Genomic DNA, 18,672 nt, shown 5'->3' on the forward strand with positions numbered 1-18,672 from the left:
TGATAAGGATTTAATTTATTTGTTTAAATAAATTGAAACCCTCTTTATACACATTTCTTTTTAAGGCACTTCACAACTGATTTGTTTCTCCAAGTAAATATTTCTGTATTTTATGGTCAGGAGCTGGTTCTCAGCTTCTTCCCAATCAGCTGAAATGTTGGGATTATCAGTACCGCGCACAAAAGCAGTCAATTATGGCTGACCTAAAGAGCCACAGTGTGGTCAAAAAAACCAAAAACACATATGAATTTGTATCTTCATCTTTAATACAAATATCTCTCAAAATGGAAAAAATGAATTCACACACCAGCAGGGTTCAAAGGGTCAATGTTGTTTTTTGATAATGCAATTTATTGAACGTCTAGCATTTTCCCATCAATAACTTATTACCATGTCAGTCTGAGACAACAGCATACAAACAATGAGATCTTTACTGAGGAGATTGTCAGCCTCCACTGGCCTGCAGAACAGAAATAATTAACATCATGGTCTCATTTCATCGTTGCAATCATAACAATGATACATTGATGTAAATAGATACGACTAGCTTTTTAACTTAAAACACATTCTTGTCCTTCGGACTTCACGAAATACATTAACAGTACAAACGTGAAAAAATCTTCACTAACAGTACGACTGTCACATGATCCTTTTCTGGTCCCTTCATCGGGATTCTATAAGGTACTGTTGGTCACATGACTGTCTTGTACCTTCCCTTATTTCAGTCAATTATCTTCAATATTTAGTTTCCTGTTATGTCTTTTCTTTTCCTCAATTCAACTAAAACTGGAGCTGCTATTAAAAGATTGGCAATGTTCCATGGCACAAAGCGATGAAGCCATTCTGAGTAAGCCAGAGGGGAACAACTTTCTGGAGTGACTGTTCATTTCTGGAATGCATTTAAATTGTATAAAAAGAAAATTATGTGATTCAGTGTGAAGACCAGTAAAAAGAGTCAGCGTTATTCTTCTGATGCATTGTCGTGCTGCAAGTGTACATACACTGTATGCATATTCTACATTAAAAATAAACTTTTGTTCTCATAGTGCAAAGCTAATAAAGTTTAAACAAAACTATGTTTGTCTTAATCCTAACTAAAGAGCTGCTCTTGTCTAAATCTTTACCACAACACTGCAACAAACTATAGAAACTCTTTGACAACAAAACAAACCACATCATCAACCAAAGTAGAAAACAAAAAACATTACGGAATATTTCACAAATGATAATACGTGTGCTTTGTTATCATCAGTAAATAAAACTTGACACGTCCTCAAGATTAACAGGCAAAAGAAAACAGTGGAGAACTACTGCAGTGCATTCTCGCCTTCTTTTCACCTCCACATTCACATTCTCGATTGTACTGCTGTTGTGTTTTCAATGAAACACTGTAGCAACCTCACGCATCTGAGGGCTTTCAGTCAGATTTTCCAAGCATTAGGAAACATACCATTAGGGCTGAGCAATATATTGATATTTTTTTCAATATCCTGATACGAGACCAGATATGTGGGGAAAGTGTTGCCTTTTGCTTGTTTTAAAGGCTGCATAACATAAACGTTTGCCTCTGCTTAGTTAGTGGTTACGTCCACATTACTGGTCTCAAATCTCATGTTGTTGTACGTTTTGATTTTTCTCCATATGGCCCAGCCCTACTCCTCATTACATTTCTGTTCGTATTGACCACAGACGAGCCATAATGTCCAACCTCCATACTTACTGCCTATCTAACGAAGCAAAGATAGTGTTGTTTCACTACAGAGGGCAATCAGTGAACAAATAAAGGCAGGTTATGTAGGATTGGAATGACTGAGCAACATTTATCATCCACAACAGATGTGCACAATAACCAGATATACAGGGAGTGTACAAAATATAATCTCCGAGCTGTTATTAGCTTTAGCTCAATCTGAGATTCTCACCCAGGTCCTGGATTGCCCTGCGGTGGAGCTGATATTTTGTACATTCAGTGTACAGGTTTGCACACTCTGACCGGATTAAAAAAGTCTTCAATCAGATGGGCTTGTATAGCAGCGTGGTGACATACTTCTTCTTGTAGCGATGTGTCGCGCTGAGCACCATCACTCCATCCTGTGACAGGAAATAGAAAAATGTAAAAAAAAAAAAAAAAAAAAAAGAAACTTAAAAGCTCTTCTAAACAATGAAACACATGCTTGCAGCTGTGAGACATGTGGGCCGATGGGGGACAATGTTATCAGTCATCACCATGTGCATTGTCATCACACTGCAGAGCATGGAGATTAGCGGGAGGGCCACCCACTAATCTCTACGACCAGCTCCGCTCAATAATCCCCGTCAACAACGACGCAATGTAATGTCTAACACAGCTATGTTTTCAAAGACAGACTTAAACCGCCGTTATACTTTCTGCAAAGATGGTGTTATGGTACATGAGCAGACGTGGTATCGTCACAAGGAAACGTTTGGATCTTTTTATACTCCCAGCGGGTTTCTCTTCCTGGCAAACCGACATACTCAAAGATTATTAAAATAACCCAAAGTCTCCACCCATTCGCGTCTGAGTAGTTAGAAAAAAGCCAGTCCTGCCCAGAATCGGTCACCGGCAATCGAAGCACAATCCGTGCGGGTTAGATTCGAGTCAGACTTGATCCTGACTTTTGCTCTCCTCCGACTGATGTCATCCTCCGATGGGATTCGCCTGGCTTTGGCCTGATAGAAGAGCTGATTGGCTCTTAGTTTTGAGCACAAACACTACATTTTGTACAAAATTCGTATTTTCCATGCAATTGTGATCCTTTATACTAGATTATTGGCTATTCGTCTTGTGTTGTGAAATGATGGTTTAATCTCAAAGCATATCTGGTGTGGTTGGTGATAATAATAAAGGTTATTCATAGAAAAATTATGAAAAAAACTAACACCAGTGCTTTACAAGGCAGAAATGAAATGAATAAAGGATAGAATACAATGCCAGATACACACACATTTCCACGTAAATAATGACATAAAAATAAATATAATCCGAATGTGGTCTGTAACCTACAAGTAGCCCACTGATCGGATCCAACAGGATGTAACTGTTCTGTGACTTCCTGTGTATTCTTTGAAGGCTGCTGGAAACTGTCTGACCTCATCTCGTCCAATTTCGAGGTGAGGCGCAGCTCATCTATAACTACACTAATGTTAGATGTGCACGGACGGACAAGGATAAATCAGGCTTTAGAGAGACTCATCCGAGTTTATTGCTGTAAAGCAACTATTTAAGTAAACCAAACGCCATCTGCTGCTTTACATTAAAGTTTCACTGCACATATAGGATGTTAGTATTGTTTTTAAAAGCAACTAGAGAAAGTGCAAACCTTTCCTTTTTAAAGGTATTTAACCATTAAACCAATGGAAGGCTAAAGTGCTAAAAAAGCGCTATCAGTGTTTGCCTGAGGGCTAAATTAGGAGCTGTGTGTGTGTGTGGGGGGGGGGGGGGAATTTAAACCTCCTCATATGTCAATAAGATAAGCTACACTTTTTTTAGAGTGATGTTGTTCTTGTATTGAAAAATGAACACTCATTCACTATTGAGAAACACCGCTGTTGCTATTTATAACTTGACATGCACGTTTAGTTTGTTTTCCCTGTTGCAATGTGGGGAACAAGGGTCCGTCCTTCTGCTCTTTTTTAGCAGCTTGTTATCATCGTCGGCCTTCCATATTAAAAATCTGCTTCGCAAGGAATGTGTAATCTAGCTAACAGCTGCAACAGTTCACAGTTTCTACTCCAAACATCAACAAAGCTGGTCCTTTTTCAAAGTTCCACCCCATTTCAGCAGCCACGTGGTGCAAGAAAAATAGACAAGACTTTTTTTATTTCTTTTTTTGTGACTAAGTCAGCTTAATGTTTACCTTTATGGAAAGAGCGTAGAGGTGGTTGAGCATGACATGGTTGGGTTCTGGTAGTAGTGCAGGGTCACACTGGATAAGAAAAGAAAGAGAAAAAAGGAGACTTTGTTTATCTTTGCATGTGCAATATTTATGTTTCTTATTTCCATGTTCCTATTATATCATGTAGATCTTTGGATACATTGCATGTCTTATTTTATATATTTACTTTATTAATCACTCATCATTAATCAGTAGAGACGTTGTTTAATGCTTGTAAAAAATGGTCTATGACAGTAACTTTTGCTTCTCAAAAACTATATTTCAAGTTAATGTATTTCAGCACAAAGGACCAAAAAAGAGAACAAGAAGTTTATTATTTCAGCAAATTCCACAATGGACATAATTCTAATTAATGACCCTCGTTTAACAGCATCACGGCTACTTACAGAAATCCCAGTGTCTTTGTTGAGGATGACCTGTAGCAGGTGAGGGGGGAGGATGGGGGGAGACTTAATCTTCTCTTCCTGTTTAGGCACATAGGCGTCCTGATGATACGGCCCGGGAGGAGAGCTGGAGAGATCTAATGAGGGGGAGGGGGGAAAGGCAACGAAAATATTCCCACAGTTCTGTTACTAAATCATCAATCAAATTCTACTAATAATTAACCTCTAAATTGACTTGAAGAACATGGTACTGAATTCAATAATGTGTAATATTAGTGTTTTTCACATTGTGACCAGAGTGACCAAATATTTCAAAATAACAGATATTTTAATTCTCTACCGTGTTTTTAAAAAGGGGTTGTCCGGCACTCACCTGACATGTCGGAGCATTTCTGCGAGTCCACCATGAGAGCGTCGAACACCTCGAAGTCTGTTTTCCTCACCTGGATGATGTTGTTGACCGTCCCGAGCTGACTGGTCACAACTGGCTGTAGGCAAACGTCAGACAATGAAATTCACAGCTGAAGCGCAGATATATAAACCAGCCAGATGCATGATATATATATTCATATAATACTGACCACTGTTTTAGGTTAACAAGGATTTTACAGGTAGGTTACAGGTGATTTATAGTTGCTTAAGCAAGACTTTCAACTCTGTTTCTCCAAAAAAAGTGACATGCGTTAAATATTTTTATATTTGTTACTGTATTTCTACAGTGAAACAGAATAATACTTGTTATTTAACTTTGTATAACAGATGCAGTCTCCCTCAGCTTACTGCAGGCGGAATTTAAAACTTTCTACACTTGCTGCGGTTATATACTACAGGTATTACTAGAACCAACTGCCTCATAATTCCATTATGATTCATAATGTAATACTGACCTCAGCTGGGTCGTGGGTCCACTGGCCGTCCACATAGAACTTGTACTGATGCTCCCCTTCTGGCAGATCAACAATGGCCACAAAGGTGTTCTGACTTTGAAACACGTGACAAAGGGGAAACATTTGGAACACAAGTGAGTTAACACAGCGCGTCTTTTCAACCTCATTAATATTCATAATATGTATGCCCTCTTATTGATGAAAGGGGATACAATGAACAATTCATTAACAAGGATTTAGAAATGTACTGCCATGCCTAGGTATAATTTCACCTGTGTCATTCATAAAACAACCAGCTGCCTCACTAGAAGCAATTTAAATTTTTGCATTTGAATGTTATTTGCATAAATGAGAAATGGCAAATATTTTTCCATAACAGTCTTCCTATTGAGTTAGAGAAAGCATTAATTACCTAACCTTCAAACAAAAACTAAAGAGATGGCTCAAACTGCCATTACATACTCATTGTTTTTGTGATGTATTTAATTGCATTGTGTTATATTGTGCTGTACAGTGTTGTGCTATAGTGTTTGCTGTTGCATTGTACTGATAGTATGCCCATAAGATAATATGTGATAACCTGCCCAGGGACTACTTATGAAAACTAGCTCTCTACTAACTCTGGCACATTTACATTGGGGTGTAAACTGAATTGCTGATGTATGTGCACTGATCCTGGTAAATAAATACATGGAAAAAATTAGCTAGTCATTAATATAGAAGTATAACAATGAAAAAAACACAGAGTTTAGGACGCCCCCTCACCTTCGTATGAGAGGAATCTTGTTGGCCCAGTTGTTGAAGGATCCAGAGAGGTAGACCTCCTTGCCATCTCCAGTCCAGCGAAAGACTGTTGGTCGGTCTAGAGTTGGCCCTTTGTCATCTACTTCCAAGTCTTGCTGCCATGCAAGGAACTCCTCTTTCTCCAGAGGAGCCTAAAACAAACGTCAGGTAACCACCATTAATTAACATAGTCACAAACGGACATGACAATGCTCAAACACATGACATGTCTCCGAGACAGCAGCACAACTTACTTTCATGTCTTCACCGTGAAAAATATCTGCATCCTCAGGGCTGTCCATCAGGATTTTTGGCCCCCCTCCATCCTTGGTACCTCGGCTGTCCCTCCGCTGACCCTTCTCCCCATGGCCCATGGCAGCCCTCTCACTGCTTGTATTCCCCATGGCTGTGTATTCGTGAAGGCTGGTACAAGGTCACTGTGAGTAAAAAAAAAAAAAAAAAAAAAAAGCCAGCAGCTCAGAGAAGACTGAGCTGAGAAGACTTTTTTCTTTAAAAAAAAAAAAAAAAAAAAAAAAAGGTAATTAATCATTAATAGCTGCTACCGGAGTGCTGGCGACAAAAGTAGCTTTTTAAGACCTCATCAGTAAAATAAGAAAGATACAAAAAATGAACTATACCATAGGTGCTAACGTTCCTATCTAGAATGATTTACTATGTGCTTCAGTAGAATAAGTTAACTCAAAGTTGCAGCAAATTCCAAGCGGCAGCGGGTCAGAACCATGTAGCAGGACATGACAGGCTAATAATTTACTCCATTTCAAAGAGAGACATAAAGAAATCCCTGCAACTGGGAACTTAATGGCCTAGACAAGCATTGTTTTAATGCAACACCTGGGGGCACAACTTATCCTTACATATCAGGTGTTTTAGCATGATACCTTTTCTTTAAACAGCCAATGTTTTGTTGGATACCCTATTTACGACATGTCACATTTGTTACATTGCTATTAGTACATTTACAACTCACAGTAAGTAATCTGCAATGCCGATTGCCTAAGCAAGCCATGGTAAGGTAACCTTGGCTGATTTGGCTTTATAGCAATGGATAACCTATCTCCAACATGTTTCAAGTCAGTGATAATTTAGTATGCCTAATATGCCTCTGTGTAACGAGATGAAACCAACTAACAGAGGTGACATTGAAAACCTCAGCCATGTTGTTCCAAGTTGTTCAAAACTGCACAGTGTTAAGTTCAAAAGTAACAATCTATTATATTACATTATTATTATGAAGACAGTCCTTGGTAATTCAATTAATATAATGTGATTAAGGTATGTTTCACTAATACATAAACTCAGTTTAAGGTGACAGAAAAAGTATTTAGTGTTTGAGTCAGGGTTTATGTGAGGGCTGGGGATCGATTGTATAAATGCGATTTTCTTCTGGTGAAATACAAAACAAAATTAAAATTAAATTAAAAAAAATATATATATATACAGTACCAGTCAAACGTTTGGACACATCTTCTCATTCAACTACTTTGAAGAATCTAAAATATAAAACATATTCTGGTTTGTTGAGCATTTGTTTGTTTACCACATAATTCCATATGTGTTCCTTCATAGTTTGAATGTCTTCAATATTAATCTACAATGTAGAAAATAATAAAAATAAAGAAAAACCATTGAATGAGAAGGTGTGTCCAAACTTTTGACTGGTACTGTGTATATATAATATATATAATATATATATATATATATATATATATATATATATTATGGTCATAATACTCATAACAAAACGTATAAGCAGTTTAATGCGAGATTTGAATTTACAATAACTTAGGTAGGTACCAATATAAGTTGATTTTCCTGGGTTTCGCTTTTCCTGCATGCTGTTGCTGTTGATGATGAGTACTATAACCTGCATGACAGTCACACGGCTGTGAGTGTGGTGCTCTGTAAAGATACGTTGGTGAGATGACAACATGAAGCGGATTTAATAATATGCAGCTTATAAATAACAGCTATTATCATAGCAGCACTCGGGCGATTTCATGTCAAATTGACTGACCTTAAGTGCAAAATGATGTTGAAATTAGCCACCAGGCTAACGTTACGTAAGCTCGTGTATAAACCTGATGTGCAAGAAAATAAGCTCCATTGCTAATAACCCTGGTGGAGTTACAGTCGGGACAGTCTGTATTTAGCGTCTGACGCAAGAGTCCACGGGTAGCAACAAACAGGTAACGCTACCGTCACTCGGTTTACTGAAGCTAACGCTGGTTAGCAGCTAGCTTCAGGGTGCTGCGTAGCCGGCTGGACTCCTCAGAACCCAGACGGTGTCACTTGCAGCTTCCCTGAAGTGATCGCAATTTCAATAATGAATGCACTGACTATAAATACAGACGTCCGTGTTGTTTCTTACCTGACAAGCGTTTGCCGTCGTAGGTGTCCGCGTTAGCTCATCTGACCCATTTCTTTAGGGGGGGGAGAAAACAAAACATTTGGTCATGCTAAACAGACCCGCCGGTTCGCGCAAACGCAGTAGGTCGGACGTCAACATGGAGTACACTTGATGAAGAACTTCCAAATAGTCACACAATATCGCCTAATATTCCCCCACATACATGTAATTATTATTATTTTAATAATATATATCTGTGTCAATGTTAGTATTTTGAAGTCATGATAATATTTCAAAGGCCACAGCCCTCTGTGATGTATTTGTGTGTTTTAGACACTAGATGGAAGCGTGAGCACAGTGACAATGTACAGTATGCAAATACTGATATGCATGCATGTGGTGAGCTGATAAAAGGGCGAGCCTTACTTTCCAATGTAGATTACTTGAAATGTATAGATGTCGTTTAAGAGATATGTCTAAAAACTACAAATAGCGTATATTTTAATTTAATTAATTTCTAAAAATTCTGAACAACTAAGATATATCTAGTCAGGAAAACTGTCAATGCAGGTAGACTAAGCCATTAGGATATATAGGCATATCAAAATAAAGATCAGAAGATTAGTATCTATTGTTCCTTATGTCATGCCACTGCTTAATGATGGCAACAGTGCCTTAAGCTGAATCTAGGCTACTTATAGAAAAAGCAAACACAACAGCTTTGTGCCATTCTTGACATTTACATCCAGTTGGTTTGGCAATGAATCACGTGTGGTGAGTGAGAGCGACTCTCCATTCATGCAAAAGGTCTTCGAGTGGCCTTTGAACTATGATTGCCCAGCTGTGACAATGTCTTTCTTAAGGTTACCTTCAAAACTTCAAGGCCCCACTTTTCTTCCTGTGAGCTCTGTGATGCCTAAAATATCTCACTCTAAGGGGATGAGATGATGCAGCACATCGCTAATTCTTAAATCAGACAGCACAATCTGATCCTAAATCAGTGGCAAACGTCACACAGCTGCTGTGGTCACAATTGCCCTGAGCAGTGGTGTTGTGCCAGAATGTGCCAAAGTGTCCCCTGTTTGTCATTGTCATTGAAAAAAAATGTGGGGGTTATCTAACGCATGCAATACAAGCTGAACATTTTCAACAGTAGCTGGTCTTGTATGTCCTTTTTACTGGGATACAGCTTAGTACCTTCTCTTACAGTATTTTTTTCTTGCAGAGTCATGCTGAGCTGTGTCAAGCCAAAACATCTTTGTTTTTGTCGCCTCACCACCATGACCTAACTGCACAAATTCTCTTTCACACAAACTTTTGTCACAGATTTAACAGAACTAATGAATTAAACAGCATCCGACATCCTCCAGACACAGGGGAGCTTTTGGCACAAATTGAGGAGCTAAATAAATAGATTTTAAAAAAGTGTCCAGCAGAGATGTGTGAACTGAAGGGAGGTTAGACTCCACTGGACCATTAAAAAACAGAAGAATCTGCATGTCACAAGGCCCTATTATCTACACTGTCGCAGCAGACACAGCCCCGAATTGTGGGCACACGGTCACAGTAGAATGCAGTACACAGATGTCAGTCCACGCCGGGTGTTCAATTACAGGGATTACATTTTCCCCTCCACAGCCTTTATGCCTCGTAATAACCAGCTTATTTAGTCAGTTCCTTGTCAGATGGCCTCTCATCTGCGAGGAAATATTATTGAGACGTGTAAAAACAAGACGACTGTTCTTATGTGATGAAAATAAGAAATGAATTGACACGTGCAGGTTTTAGTGCAGATAGAGCACAGGAAGGATTCGTTCCACATGAGAGCACTTTAGTATTTCATTAATTTAATTTTTGAGATGAGATATTCGCACATCAAAGTATCTCAGATGCAGGTGTGTTGGAATGCATCACTTGAGTCCCGCACAGTGCTCTCGCTCAGCATCACAATTTATTGACTATTCTAACGTTTCGGTCCCCACTGGACCATTTTGGTCAAGAGTTCTTAGATAATGAGTCCTAAAAAACAAAGATCCAGGCCTTTTAGACGGCCGTCCTGATACCAGACGGCTGTGGCTGTAATTGGCACCATGAAAGGTGAGGAGACTGAGTGGGTTCCAAGGAAGAAGTTAGCCTGGCTGGTTGGAGGTGGGCTGTGATGTCTTAGCTTGCAAGCAGAGGCGGATCTAAAAATGGATCGGAGAGATGGTGTGGCGTGTTGTTTGTTCGTGTGTTGAAAATCAGTTGGCAAATAAGGAATTAGGTGGGAGTGAGTTAACCCTGATCCCGGATCATCTAATGATTTTTAAAGCCGTCTTTTCTACTTCTATTTTATTATCATTAAAAAAAAGATATTTTAGGAGTATTTCCTTCTTCATACCAACACCTTGAATGTCTGCTTTGATAAAAATTTCCCTCCAAAGCTAAAATGCCTAAAGCTAAATCCCAAACTGGGATAGCTCATTAGAAATCCTGCATTGGCAAACAGACCTTCCGATGAACTCCGTGATGTGAGTGATGCGCTGACATTTTGTTGCGGCTCCTATCTGGCGCCGCTTCCCCAGAGCCATGACCACGCTGCCAATGTTGTTTACCACCACTCATCCCTGCTGAGTGAAGCCATCACAGCAGCAGTCACAGCATCTCAGCCAGCAGCTGGCCCTGATAGACTCTCTGTAGGACAAGCCAGATAACCTTTTATACTGAGTTTCTCTGGATCATACATGGGAGGGGGAGCGATGACTCACAAACTCACACTTGTTGCCTTGGCACTCTTACAGACATACAATATTTGCGTGATGCAACACACTTGACACACCTGTGTTCATGCAGTTTTTTTTGAAACAATGAATAAAACCTTTTGTTTTTTAAAGCACTCAATTTTGAATATTATGGAATAGAATAATCTTTCCTTCTGGGCTTAAAGGGAAAAAATCCATGAAAACCAATAACAATGCTTTTTGACTTCCCTTTCCTGTCTGTAGCCAAGGCTCATTGGTTCATTACAAAATAAACCTTAATAAACATTGTCATTTCATATTTTTCGGTTCAGTCAATTAAAAAAATTGTTGGCACTGCAGTTTTTATGAAGCGTTTATTTAAACAATAGTTAATTGTACATTACTTGTGAACTATTTTTTTCGAGGCGGATTAATACACGTTCAGCCCTCTCATGAGCAATTAAAGCAGCAAAGCGGTGTATGTTTGACTGATATAAAAACTACAGTGCCTACATTCATGGTAATGCTGGAACAGGTCAGTTAGTGCAACACTGGGCATCAATGATTTGTTTATGGTCTATGGCACACAGGATTACGCTACATCACAATTTAGTTAATACTTGTTAGGATCAATTGTTTGTTGGTTTTGGTCCATAGTGGGATTTGTTCCCCATAAGCTAAATACAGAATATTGCCAGCCTCAGCCCTCCTGAAAACAAGGCATATACATTACGCCAGGAATTTCAAAATATCTTTCATTTTATCGATGAGTTTCACACTTCTTGCTTGAAAGCTTGATTTGTCAATTGGTCTTACACCTTGTCCGGATTCGCTATGGTCTACTAGAAGTTTAAATTAACTGAAACAACTTTGCTGAATGGATGGTTCCACTGACACCTCCATCAAACTGAGTCATATGCACCAGTGCAGCTGTGTAAAACTCTGTTGTACACAATTGAAGAACTGTCTACTCTTTTGATGCAATCAATACCCCTAAGGATAAAGCTGTCCAAGGTTAAATTGAACTCTTTTATCAAAGAAAGAGTCGTCGTTAAACCATGTCACAACATGTTCACGCAAGTATAAAAGTGATTGTGTAAAAGAAAAGCAACTGAATTTAATGATACACAGTAAAAAAAAAAACTTTTTAGAACTGTCTGTATCTCGGAACAAAACAAAATAGAAAGGTGCTCTCAGTAGAATGTGGATCTCTGCCAGGTTTTTCTGCAATGACCCCTGCTGTATTGTGTGATTGAATTAATACAACCCACAATGGACCAACACCCCCTAGACACCAATAGGCTGTAAGGAGTTGTAAAAAACACTCCATTCAAACTCAAAAACAAGCAGTGATATATGTAGTCAATCGTCAAGACATTTCAAGTGGTGATGTACTCAGCAGTGTGAGTCACAGCAACCACGAGAGGTCTTTGAACATGTAGCTATAACTGGGCAGCGGAAATATTCAGCAGTTTGCTGCAGCAGAATGCGAGATTAGCTGTGGACAGACACAGAGGTGCACACTTCCTCACACGACTGATCGGATGATTCTTTTGGCGAGCATAGATATTGAAAATGAGTTGATTCTAAAAATCTTGAAAGAAGTTGATTTCAATTGGTTGTATTTTAAAGTTGCCTCACAACATTGGCAAATGTATGAATTTGTTTAAAACTGGAAAAAAATATCTTTATATGCTGTTGTCTTAAAGTGGCCCTATTATGATTTTCCACTTTTTCCCTCTTCTTTGGTGTGTTATATATATTTTTGTACATGTAAAAGGTCCGTAGAGTGTAAAACCTGAAGTCAACGCCTAAAAGGAGTTACCCTCCCTCTCAGAAACACTGCTCCTGAGCTGCCTGAAACGGCTCCATTGAATTCTCTCCTTCACTTCCGTAACTTTATGAGGTCATAATGTTATGGATGTCACGTAAAACTCCTTCCGTCTAGTTTGGCCCGCCCTCAAACAACAAAAGAGAGAGACAGAGCTGGAGCTCCGGAGGAAGAGTTTTTTGAAATGTGAAACGTTGACCAATAACAGAGCGGGCTAGCTGACCAATCAAGGCGGATTATGAGCATTAACGCATGTAAACATGTTGTAGCTGTAACTTGAGATAAAAAATATGCACCCAGAAAATAGCATTATAGGGCCTGTTTAATACCTTAGATCCTGGCCTTCAATCAAACTAGCAAGTATTTATGCTTATGCTTATGCTTTATTTAAACCCTTTTAACTTTTGTTTCAACCCTGTTAAGTGTGGCATGTCATTTTTTTTTTTTTTTTAGACATAAAGACTTGATCCTAAATGACATGGCGGCTGCATCACAGGGCTTTAAACAATCTTTTTTATTAGCCCGGTAATTTGTGAGGCTATTTGGGTGGGACAACCTTGGACTAATTCAGAGCTCAAGTTTCCCATTTGACTCAGCATTTAATGCAGCAATTAGCCTGGTCAAGAACGCCATGATTGAATCTGTTATGAAACAATTACATAAGATCCTCATCTAAATTATTTCTCTCCCACACACACTCTCTCACATTTTTTGTCTCTTTGTATCTCTCTTTCCTGTTTTATCTCTGTGTGTTTCTTTCTATTTCTACTTTGTGTGTTTTTCTGTCCCCTATTTTTACTGTGCAACCTTCAGTTTAACATTTCCGGAGATGCTATTGACATTCTATTTTTAGTTTTACTGACAGATAAAATAGTAAGACAAGCTTCGAGGCAGAAGCTATAACTCCATTGTCTGACTGCTACCAAATTTAGGAGAAACAGGAATGCCATCCAGGCAGTCCAAAATATAAAAACAAGTAACAACGATGAAGGAAATATTACATAAACCTTTATCGTAGTGGCTAAATCATCAAAAGGCAATATATTTCAACCACTTTAGGTTTTTCTGAGGGCTAATAACAAACAGACAACACAGGTTTGGCCTCGCCTATATAGTAGCACGACCAATGGGAGGCGATCACAGGACCTGGATAATAACATGACAGGTGAAACTAATTAAAAACGATGAAAACACAAGACTGGAACATGACATGAGATTACAAGGAATATATATATGTATGTATGTATGTATGTATGTATGTATGTTTGTATCGTTTATACATCATACATGGACAACATATTCTCACCTCAATGTGTGAAATTCCCCAGCTTGTTCAGTGCTCCTAAGCCTCAAACTATGACGCTCTATGAACCCCTTTAGCATAAATTTTGGACGTGTCAGGGAAGGTGTGTCAATTGCACTTGTTACACGCATACACATGTATTTTCAAAATTAAACTTTCACCTTCACAGGAAGTTTAGGTTTAGGCAGCAAAACCACAAAGTTAGGTTGAGGAAAAGAGCATGGTTGACGTAACTTGACGATACCTCACATGTCTAACAAGGGACAAACCAGTCACGTGACTAGCAACTCATGTGAGGCACATGGCTAACGACGTCAATGACTTACGTGACAAACGACTTGACTAAAAATGTATTGGGAATTTAAAAAATATTTTTGCACAGGACACAAAAAGCAGGCTTTTGGACAAAAGTCCTGTGTTTGCTTGACCCATCTACCTCCGTTCCTTCCACCTTGTGTGAACTAGTAGTAGAGTGCTGCAGGGATGACGTATTTCTTTAGGCCAACCCCGCAAGTTAGCATTGCACTTGCTCCATCTAAAAAAACCATCTAAAAGATAATGGGATTATTCCATTGGATTATTTGAATATTGCCAAAAACAAGTTCTTCCGGCAAACACACGATAATTACACATTTTGTTCAGCAAGATAATCTTCAGAAAGGAAGACTACTTTATGGTTTATGAAGCATAAATATAATCAATCTTTAAAATCTCTTAACCTTATTCCAAACATCCAACCAAATACCCATTCAAAAAACCCATTGACTTTAAGACAATGTGCAAAAATGCTGACTCATTTCCACATTAAAGGACTATTTCCTGCAGAATTCTGTAAAGATGCAGGTGTGTAAACAGAGAAAAAAGAAAACGTGGAGTCTACGTCCTCATTGAGTCCTGAGTCGATGGATCCAAAAAAGCTTTGGTTAAGTTTCTGTATTCTCTCTCACAGTTTCTGTCTACCTTTCTCTGGCAAACCCCCTTTGTAAAAAGGTGACCTCCTCGCGGTATGAGATCCTCTTTCATTTGTATTGTAGGCAGGTGTAAGGTCCAGTGGCCATGATGCCTCTAAGAGCTGTCCTCTTGATGTGAGCTTGAGCAAACAATCAGCTCCTGCCTGCTCCACTAGTGCCACTTCTGACTGTCCCTGTGCTACGACCCTCCTGACATTCAATCTCAAACATACTGTATGCGTTTTGCGATTGTATGGGTAAGGTGAGCCCCGTGCCCTCTATGGAATGTATATTTGTGCAATGTCACTGGATGCAGCAGTAGTTGTATGCTGTTTTTTAGCCTCATCCACTTGGAATAATGAGCAGAGGGCAATCCCATATAGGGAGCTGATAACTGGCTCAATTCTAAACAACTTTTAATACAATGCTACTTTATAGCCACAGTAATCGGCCGTTAGCTAATCCACCCCTACCCCCACACATACACACAGTTACATTACATTACATTACAGTCATTTAGCAGACGCTTTTATCCAAAGCGACTTACAATCAGTAGTATATATTACATATCATTCACTGATGACAGGCTACCATGTAAGGTGCCACCATCAGACTCTAACTAACATTCATGCAACATCCAGTCCACACCGATGGCAAGCCTTCGGGAGCAACTTGGGGTTAAGTGTCTTGCCCAAGGACACATCGACTGCCGAAGCCGGGTATTGAACCACCGATCCTCTGAATGGAGAACTACCTTGCTCTCCACTACGCCACAGCCGGCAGTTATGATTGCTACCTCTGTCAAGCTTTCCAGTCTAACACAGCACATATCTACAATTATGCATATCTATACTGTGTATATATATATATATATATATATATATATATATATATATAAAAATATATATATATATATATATATATATATATATATATATAATAGGCAATAGCTTAGAACCAAGTGTATAAAAGTAGCACTGAAGGGTTATAAAAAAGAAAAACAATATTATATTTACAAGGAAGACCAACCATGCAGTGCAATGTATAGAACATGTGCGATATGCAGCGCTGAGGTTTATGAGAAGAGACATTAATTCATGATGGTGTGCAGAGGACGTGGTGGATGTGAGGAGACTCGCAGCCTGAGGACGGAAGCTGCTTTGTATTCTGTTCAGCAGAGGATACTCCTGTATCTCTTGCCAGACGGCAGCCGGGTGAACAGGCTGTGGATGGGAGAGGCATCGGACTTAAGCATCCTTTGGGCTCATCTGAGCGCTATCACTGGTGCTCTGTAGATGGGTACCATTGGTGTTCTGGGCGTCTCTAAACGCATGCTGCAGAGCTGTGCATACATCCCACGCCACATTTGTTGTGTTTCCGGCCAGGATGCTTTCTACTGCTCCTCTACAAAAGTTAACAATAACTTGGCATGGGGATTTTGCCTTTTTTTACCAGAGTGGAATATGTGTGAGGGCAGTGACAGGTCCTCTGTAATGTTGATGCCCAGGAACCTAAAACCGTTCTCTTAATTCTTTGGCATATTTGCATGAAAAAAAACTTTCCTCATGACTGAAATGGAGCCCGATGGCAGCAGATTTTATCAGCTGCGGCTAGCTTTGTGAGTTGGTTGTAAAGTGTCGCTGACTTTTTAATGTTTCAGTTTCGTTGTTAATCTTAACGATGCATATGATGGCTTCAAACATGACTGTCGCTAAAGTGACTGAACTGGAAGGTTTGGAGGCAGATGGGAGGTCTCAAGATCTAACCCATCCATCCCTGACAGCCCCTCTTCTAAATGCTGTGGCAGATGGGCAGCTTATTCAGCCATCGTATCATCACACTAATCTGCAAATCTGACGATACTTTGTTACCTGCTGCTATCAGACCGTACAACAGCAGTTGAAAGCACCAACAATCACTGCTAAAGGGATGGCTTTAGCAAACAATCAATTGTCTTTGTTATTTTTCTTGTCCATTTGTATCTATATTCACCAGCTGTTCATGACAAAATGTGATCCTGTAACGGAAACCACAGAAGTGGTTTTGAGTTTCTTTCTGTCCGTCGACAGATTTTGTCAACGCGATAGGGCCACAGCCATACAAGATGCTGTCAGGAAAACACTTAAGGTGGGGCTGGTGTGATCCGATCACAAGAACACCTCTAGTTTTTGCCTGATTAGTTCTTTTTTTTAGCATTTGCAAAAGAAGTCTCGAACCAAAGTTGGAAAAATAAGAATATATTTTTTTGTTGTTTTAATTAGTAGAGACCATTAAGGCTTGTCCTTTATTTATAATAAACAGAATAACAAGAAAAAAGAAACAGAATAGCTTTGGTTTCCATATTATTATAATGCTAATCAGTAGCAGATGTAGCAAATTTCCCTTCTACATGAAAGCAAACAAATAAGGAATAAGGCATGTTTGTTGTGAGAAACAGGCAACACAAACTAAAAGGTCATGGTCTGAAAACGACATCTTATTCTCTGTATATTTGAACTTGTGTGTAGATCACAAGTATAATATCTAGGAAATACTGGGCAATAATTCAATTCAGTTCATTCAAATTGTGTCCAAATAAATGATTCCATACACGTAGTAATTAGCTATTGAATTTAACATAAATTAATTTATGTCATCTTACACACACTTATTGTTATTGGAAAAATATCCTTATTTGTATTGTGGTACCCCTGAAAAATGTTTGCTATTTCTTTTTTTGGTTCGCATTGGAGCTTAAAAAAGGGAGAACAGAATCCAACCCAAGAATCTCAATGAGAGTAAATGCCATGCATTTATTTGAGCACTGTGACATATCCTTCAGACAACCAAGATCCATGTCATAACCATACTTTATTTATTAAGAGGACATAGACCCGTCATTACATGGCATAAACACTACATGAAGGTCTACTGGTTACAGCACATTTCCAGATATTCTACAGGCAGTTTTCATGTGCATTTTAAATTGTTGTATAACCTGTAACATTATAGAATCCCCACCATGTTTTTCCTTTATCATTTTTTTTTAACAGTGCTTCTTGTATTAACAAAGGACAAACGCTTACACTAGATCGCCCATTGTCTTTCAGCATTTTTCATTACAGTGATTATGTCCCACAGCAGTCAATCTACATCCTCGTTCCCACAGTGCAAATAAGAACACTACAAGAAGAGGGCGGATGTTTCCACTTTGTGCAGCTCTGAGCGCATCTGGAACGAACTGTACTTTATGGCAGTATATGTACCCGGGTTCTCTTTTACCCGGGTTAGCTTTCATTAACGTTCACGTCCCTTTATTTTCACGGTTAATACTTCGGAAGAACATAGACTCTTGGATGAGGCTGGGGATAAACAGAGGATACATCGGAGGATACAGGAATAAATACAGCTTTATTTTGATGCATAATAATAATTTATACCGGCGTGAATAGCAGTTCTTCATATAATATCAGGTACGCGGACAGCTTTCATTCCCGTTTTGGTATACGTTCTGAGAATGGCAGCTGCGGGGGGCTAATCTCCACCTCCAG

General features: G+C 39.0%; 1 protein-coding gene across 2 annotated transcripts; it reads right to left on the reverse strand.

Moving 5' to 3' along the window:
* Nucleotides 1-244: 244 nt before the first annotated feature.
* prkab1a (protein kinase, AMP-activated, beta 1 non-catalytic subunit, a) lies at nt 245-8,456 on the reverse strand. Of its 2 annotated transcripts, none has more exons than XM_054612202.1 (8): nt 8,360-8,456; nt 6,225-6,407; nt 5,953-6,122; nt 5,188-5,281; nt 4,674-4,788; nt 4,304-4,437; nt 3,879-3,947; nt 245-2,091 (listed from the first exon to the last, which is right to left on the reverse strand). In XM_054612202.1, the coding sequence occupies exons 2-8, from the start codon at nt 6,372-6,374 to the stop codon at nt 2,014-2,016; spliced, it is 810 nt and encodes a 269-aa protein (XP_054468177.1). In that variant the 5' UTR covers nt 6,375-6,407; nt 8,360-8,456; the 3' UTR covers nt 245-2,013. The 2 variants fall into 2 exon arrangements, with proteins under 2 accessions (XP_054468177.1, XP_054468176.1); XM_054612201.1 differs by having other exon boundaries at nt 6,225-6,478.
* Between the last annotated feature and the right edge of the window lie 10,216 nt (nt 8,457-18,672).

Source organism: Anoplopoma fimbria, chromosome 14 (genome assembly GCF_027596085.1).
Source record: "Anoplopoma fimbria isolate UVic2021 breed Golden Eagle Sablefish chromosome 14, Afim_UVic_2022, whole genome shotgun sequence".
NCBI lineage: Eukaryota > Metazoa > Chordata > Actinopteri > Perciformes > Anoplopomatidae > Anoplopoma > Anoplopoma fimbria.